General features: G+C 39.5%; 1 protein-coding gene across 2 annotated transcripts in view; it reads right to left on the bottom strand.

Moving 5' to 3' along the window:
• Positions 1-450: 450 nt before the first annotated feature.
• The window catches only part of LOC148944035 (uncharacterized), a 26,509-nt gene continuing 19,938 nt past the window's right edge, over positions 451-7,021 (bottom strand). For both annotated transcript variants that reach the window (XM_089100389.1, XM_089100388.1), the window contains exon 4: positions 451-601. In XM_089100389.1, coding sequence (XP_088956515.1) covers positions 508-601 — 94 coding nt within the window. In that variant the 3' untranslated portion in view covers positions 451-507. The remainder of the gene's footprint in view (positions 602-7,021) is intronic.

The following is a 7,021-nucleotide window of genomic DNA, read 5'->3' as shown; positions in this document are numbered from 1 at the left end:
TTACGTCTTAGGACAAGGCTATTGTCCATCTAATTTTCCCATAAATAATCATTTAAATCCATATTAGTAATATCCTAGCGTGACTGTAGTAACATTTATGGGTGAAAACAAGAGTCAGCCCGTTTGAGCTTTAAGTAACTTTTAAAATTCATTTCGATTTTCAACCACTTAGAGCCAGAACTAGTCTACAGCAGTCACTGTAGTCTGGCAGTGGCATAAATGTCATTTGGAAATTGAATACCTAAACTATGTCTGAGTAAATCAGCACATTATTTGAAGTTAAATGCTCTCTTAGCTGTTCACCGCCAGGCACTCTTTTATTCTAATGAATTTTAATCCAACAGTATATGCGGGGCTTAATAAATGAAAGGTAGTGCAAAGGTGCAAGTATAATTTTTTAAATAGCACGAGGACAAATAAAGTATCTATTTTTAGATTTAGATTTTTAGAATAAGTATCTATTTTTAAATATACAAAAAGTTTGATAAAATCACCATTTTTACAGCTTTACGGGTGGGAATGAAACCGAACCTCCTGATAGACCAGCTTTGTTCGAGGTATTGACGAGGAAGCTGTGTAGTATCTTTCACTTGCTTTGCACCTGGAAAAAACTCTGGTAATTACAAAAGGTAACCTCTCCATCCTCACAAAATGTTTCTTAGCAAACAGCTCCCTATCTCCACTTTGCAGCCGAAATAATTCTGTAACACCCAGCTATCCATACACACAGATTGTTGGTATTTAAGTTGTTCCATCAAAATTCTTTAACCAACCACCCCTTTTATATGACTCTCGATGCCACAACCTCTTACAAACAAACTTCTCTCTGTGTTGATTATCTCCCTGCCCAATCACACAGTTTTAACAGTTTAGCACCAAAAAATCTATGCAATTATTAAGCAACAGTTATTTTTTATTGTGAAGAAAGTTGGAGGTTCTTTCAAGTAACAAGATGAGCCATCTTTTTGGCACTCTTTTCTATCCATCTCTATCTCAGAGGTATTTCCTTATTAAAAATTCTTTCCCAGCAATTTTCAGAGCACCATCTCAGAACACAATTTGTTGGAAATCCAGAGTATTTATATTATTGTACCAAGAGGCATAAAAAATCATTTTCGAACCCAAAGAACTTCCTGAGGTATTTACGCTTATCATCTATGTAGGGGTTAATTCTTGTGGCAACCTATTTTGGCCGATTGAATCTTCAGGTATCTTGTCTGAACAACCCATGAGGATGGCACTTCTAATGTGCTTCCCAACTGGGATGAATATCTCCTTTAGCGATCCCTTATTGGTGTCTTGGCTCTTGCTGAGGTCAATCACGATTAAAAGCATTTAAAAGAGTTACAACAATCTTAAACTCTATAAAAATATTAGTTAAAAATTTCATCTTCAGTTAAATAGACAAAACTGATTAGCTAATATTTTAACTAAAACCAGACCTGTATTAGGACCTAGTGTTATCGATTCGTCCAGTATATAGCTACACCCGGAACATTATAAGGCTCAGCACTCAAAATGCAATTCATTTTTAAAATTGGCTATGATAGAAAATTTCCAAATTATGAAGGTGAATTTCAAAGGTATTGGATATGTCATCATGACCAAATGTCTAAGGTTTCTGACGGAAAATTCAAAGTCCATGTTTGAGCTTCACGAATGACGTTTTCCCATACGTTTTTATCTTGAATTAAATAAAAAAAACAAGTTTTTTAAACTGAAAGTAAGGAGCGACATTAAAACTTAAAACGAACAGAAATTATTCCGTATATGGAAGGGGCTTTCCCCTCCTCACCGCCTCGCTCTTTAATCTAAAGTTTTTTTTTGTTTTAAAAAAAAAATTTTTTATACAGATTCAAAAAATATAGTAAATAGAGAAGCGGTGAGGAGGGGCAAGCCCCATCCAGATAAGGAATAATTTATTTTCGTTTTAAGTTTTAATGTCGCTCCTTACTTTCAGTTTAAAAAACTTGCTTTTTTTATTTAATTTGTGAACGTTTTTTAATTAATGCAGGTTTTAAATTTGGCTCACCGTTCATGAATAATTAAAACGAAATTTGTATATTAATTTTACTTTTATTTGGTTAAATGGATTTCTCAAAACTTTCATTTACGAAAGTTTTTATTAGTAATAAATATACGTAACTTGCGAATTAACTTACGTAACGACCTTTTATATTCATATATTTTTAATACGTATATTAGGGGGTTTGCCCCCTTGTCAATACCTTGCTCTTTAAGCTAAAGTTCAAATTTAGTTCCAATTCTTTAAAAATGACCCCTTAATCACAAAGGCCGTTAATTAGAATAGATAGCTCTTTTGAAAGCACTAAAAAAAACTACAGAGTAAAGAGCGAGGTATTGACTTGGGGGAGAACACCCTCATATACGTAATAATTTCTGTTCATTTAAAGTTCTAATGTTGATTCTTACTTTCAGTTGAAAAAACTTGTTTTTTTAAATTTAATGTATGATCGTTTTTTAAATAATGCTTGGAAATCCGGCGCCCCCTTCATAGAAATGTCCCTTACCCCAAAGAACATCCTCCACGGAAAGATTCTCCCGAGTAACCCCCTCTTTCAGCCCCCCCCTACCTGAAAAAAATTCTTCCTGAAAATGTCTGTATACTTCCCAATAACCAATACTATATGTAAACAATCGGCAAAGTTCAAAACTTGCAGCCCTTCCCCTGGGGAGTGTGAGGGATTAAGTCATCCTCAAAAACATAGTTATTAGATTTTCGACTATGCTGAACGAAATGGCTATCTCAAAGTTTTGATCGGGTGGCTTTGGAAAAAATTGAGCATGGGAGGGGGCCTAATTGCCCCTCCAATTCTTTTGGTCACCTAAAAAGGGCACTAGAATTTTTCATTTCCGTTCAAATAAGCCTTCCCATAAGATTCTAGGACGAATGGGTCAGTACGATCACCCCTGGGAAAAAAAAAAACAAAAACAAATAAACACGCATCCGTGATCTTTCTTCTGGCAAAAAATACAAAATTCCAAATTTTTGCAGGTAGGAGCTCGAAACCTCTACAGTAGGGTTCTCTGATACACTGAATATGATGGTGTGATTTTCATTAAGTTTCTATAACTTTTAGTGGGTCTTTCCCCCCTTTTCTCAAATATCAGCCAAATTTTCTCAGGCGCGTAACTTTTGATGGGTAAGATCAAACTTGATGAAACTTATATATTGGAAATCAGCATTAAAATCTGATTCTTTTGATGTATCTATTGGTGTCAAAATTTTTAAATGTATCTATTGGTATCAAAAATCCGTTTTTTAGAGTTTCGGTTACCATTGAGCCGGGTCGCTCCTTACTTACAGTTCGTTACCACGAACTGTTTGATAATATTGTAAGTTATCGTAAGCTAGAAGGCTGCAGATGTTGAAAACTCACAACTAAAGCACGTGGTTAGTAGTACCCTATCAGGAGGTCCTGACCCTCACCCCTGCTGCCATCTACAATTTAGTTTAATGCTGACGGGACATAATTTATTCAAGGATTATCGATCGAGTCTAATGTGGGTGTGTCAAGGTCAATCGATCTGTTGTTGTTTGAACACGTGCGAATGACATGAGGGTGATTTACATAATCGATGGTGGAATTATTGATTCACAAGCATAGCACCTGTGAAATTGATTTAGATACTCGATAGGGTGTATTGTTGTTTCACGAAGGTGAGAATTATGACATATTAATGATTCTATTATCTTATGTCTTTAGAATTTGTTACTGATAAAAAAAACCGTTATGCTGGAGTTTTTTGTTATATGAACCTGAGAAATAGCACCTGTGAACTTGATTTACATAATCTCTAGCGGACATTATTGATTCACGAAGGGGAGAATTAAGAAACATTAAGGCTTCTTTAATCTTAGGTCTGAGGGATAAACATTCTTTAGGACAGAGAGAAAAATTAATATTCTATTTTTAAATAGGGCTTCATTGATCTTTAGTGTCAGGAATCATAATTGACATCATATGTTATCTTGGAATTATGCGGGAGTCTAAAGAGATAGAAATTCTATTTTTAAATACAGCTTCACGGAGCTTTAAGTCGGAGAGATAAATTGATATTCTAACGAAACCCTAATAGTTTAGCTAGGAAAATTTATGAGATGAAGAGATTAACGTAGGAAAGGGTTTCCTAGAAATTTGAAATGCGTTAGCGCACAGATGCCAAACAAAAGGAACACGCTGAAATTACGTTTATGGATTATTTGGGTGAAACCGTTTTATCTTTTTTATGGGATTATTTTGGAGAAACAGTTTGAGACATTTGAAAGAAGATTTTAAGAAAGGTTTTAGAAGAGAATTTGAGGGTGAAACTCTGTGGTCGTTATAATACACAAGTTCCATTTGAACAGTGTTGTGAGGTCCCCTACCCCAACCCCAAAGGGTTCCAATCCCCCACCCCAACCCCGAAGGAAGCCCCCGGTACTCAAAGGTCCCCCAAGCTCCCAAAGAGCCCCAGCCCCCCAAACGCCCTTCTCAGACCCTCAAAGGCCCTCCTCGGGTCCTCACAGGGCCCCCCGGACCCCCAAAGGGCTCACCGGCCCACCGATGACCGCTCTCACGGCCTCCATGGGGCCCCGGGCGCTCCCAGAGCCCCCCGTACCCCCCCACGCCCACCCAGACCCCCAAAGGACCTCCCCGGGCCCCCCAAAGGACCATCGAGCTCCCAAAGGACCAACGGGGTCCCAAAGGCCCTACACCGGCCCCAATGGTCTCCCAAGGTCCCATAGAGCCCCAGCCCCCAAACGCCCTCCTCAGACCCTCAAAGGACATCCCCGGCCCCCCCCCCCAAAGGCCCATCGAGCTCCCAAAGGACCAACGGGTCCCAAAGGCCCTCCACCGGTCCCCAAATGTCCCCCAGGCCCCCAAAGGCCCTCCCGGTGCCACCAAGGCCCCCCACGCGCCCAAAGGGCCACCGGCGCCCCCAAAGGCCCACCCAGACCCCCAAAGGACACCCCCGGGCCCCCCACAGGCCCCACCCGCTCCCAAACGACCCCCGGCCGCCCCCCGGGCCTGCCCCGAGCCCAAACGCGCCCTCCGGTCCCCCAAAGGCCCTCCCTGTGCCCCAAAGGCCCACCGGTCCCCAAATGTCCCTCCGGACCCCCAAAGGCCCTCCCGGGGCCCCCCCCCGTGCCCCCGGCTGTCGGGGCTGGGTGGTGTCTGAAACCGATGAGTTGGGGTGTGGAGTTTGCTACTTCAGGCTTTTCTGAGCTAAGTTTTCATAGTATTTACTAGGTTAATGTTGTCTGAAACCAATATTTTGGGATGTGTAGTTTGCTATTTTTTACTTTTCTGAGCTAGGTTTCTTAGTCTTTCGTTGGTGTATGTTGACTGAAACCGATGATTTGGGATATGTAGTTTTCTATTTTTGACTGTTCTGGGTTGGATTTCTTAGTCTTTCATAGGTGTGTGTTGTCTGAAACCTATGATTTTGGATGGGTGGAGTGGTACTTTTGACTTTTCTGAGCTGGATTTCTTAGCCTTTCATAGGTGTTTGTTGTCTGAAACCTATAGTTTGGGATGACTAGTTTGCTATTTTTGACTTTTCTGAGCTAGGTTTCTTAGCAGTTCATATGTGAGTGTTGTCTGAAACCTAGGATTTGGGATATGTAATTTTCTATTTCCGACTTTTCATAACCTGATGTCTTAGTCTGTCGTAGGTTTGTGGTGTCTGAAACCTATGATTGAGGATGTGAGGGTTGGTATTTTCTGACATTTCTGAACTGGATTTCTTAGCCATTCGTAGGTGTGTGTTGACTGAAGCCAATGATTTGTGATGGTTAATTTTCTATTTTTGAGTTTTATGAGATGGATTTATTATCCATTCGTAGTTGTGCGTTGACTGAAGCCTATGATTTGTGGGGTGTAGTTTGCTTTTTGGACTTTTCAGAGCTAGGATTCTTAGTCACTCATAGGTGTTTGTTGTCTGAAACTTCGAGTTTGGGATGAGTAGTTGGTTATTTCAGACTTTTCTGAGCTAAGCTTTCTTAGTATTTTGTAGGTGAATGCTGTCTGAAAACTATACTTTGGGATACGTAAATTACTCTTTCGGGGTTTTCAGAGTTAGATTTCTTAGTCTTTCATAGGCGTGTGGTGTCTGAAACCTATGATTTGGGAATGTGTAATTTGCTATTTTCGACTTTTCTGAGCTAGGTTTCTTAGCCTTTCATAGGTATGTGTTGTCAGAAAAGTATGATTTGGGATGTGTAGTTTGCTATTTCAGGCTTTTCTGAGCTAAGGTTTTCTAGTATTTCGTAGGTGAATGTTGTCTGAAACCAATAGTTTGGGATGATTAGTTTGCTATTTTGACTTTTCTGAGCTAGGTTTCTTAGTCTTTCGTTGGTGTGTGTTGACTGAAACCTATGATTTGGAATATGTAGTTTGCTATTTTTGACTTTTCTGAGCTGGATTTCTTAGTCTTTCATAGGTGTGTGTTGTCTGAAACCTATGATTTGGGATGGGTGGATTGCTACTTTTGACTTTTCTGAGCTGAATTTTTTAGCCTTTCATAGGTGTGTGTTGTCTGAAACCTATGATTTGGGATGTGTGGATTGCTAATTTTGACTTGTCTGATCTGAATTTCTGCGCAAGTCCTAGGTGTTTGGAATGTGAAACCTTTTGTTGGGATGAATAGTTGGCTAGATTTGACTGTTCTGAGGTAGGTTACTTATCATTTAATATGTGAATTTTTTCTGAAAAATATGATTTTTGATATATCCATTACTCTTTCGGGCTTTTCTAAGCTAGATTTCTTAGTCTTTCGTTGGTGTGTGTTGTCTGAAACATATGATTTGGGATGGATGGATTGCTACTTTTGACTTTTCTGAGCTAGATTTCTTAGTCTTTCGTTGGTGTTTGTTGTCTGAAACATATGATTTGGGATGACTAGTTTGCTATTTTTGACTTTTCTGAGCTAGATTTCTTAGCCTTTCATAGGTGTGTCCTTTCAGAAACCTATGATTTGGATTATGTAGTTTGCTATTTTTGACTTTTCTGGGCTG

The sequence above is a fragment of the Artemia sp. Qi Xiang Cuo genome, chromosome 14 (assembly GCF_049724085.1).
Source record: "Artemia sp. Qi Xiang Cuo chromosome 14, ASM4972408v1, whole genome shotgun sequence".
Taxonomy (NCBI): Eukaryota; Metazoa; Arthropoda; class Branchiopoda; order Anostraca; family Artemiidae; genus Artemia; species Artemia sp. Qi Xiang Cuo.
The sequence above is the reverse complement of the archived record's forward strand: the minus strand, read 5'-3'. Positions and strand labels throughout refer to the sequence as shown.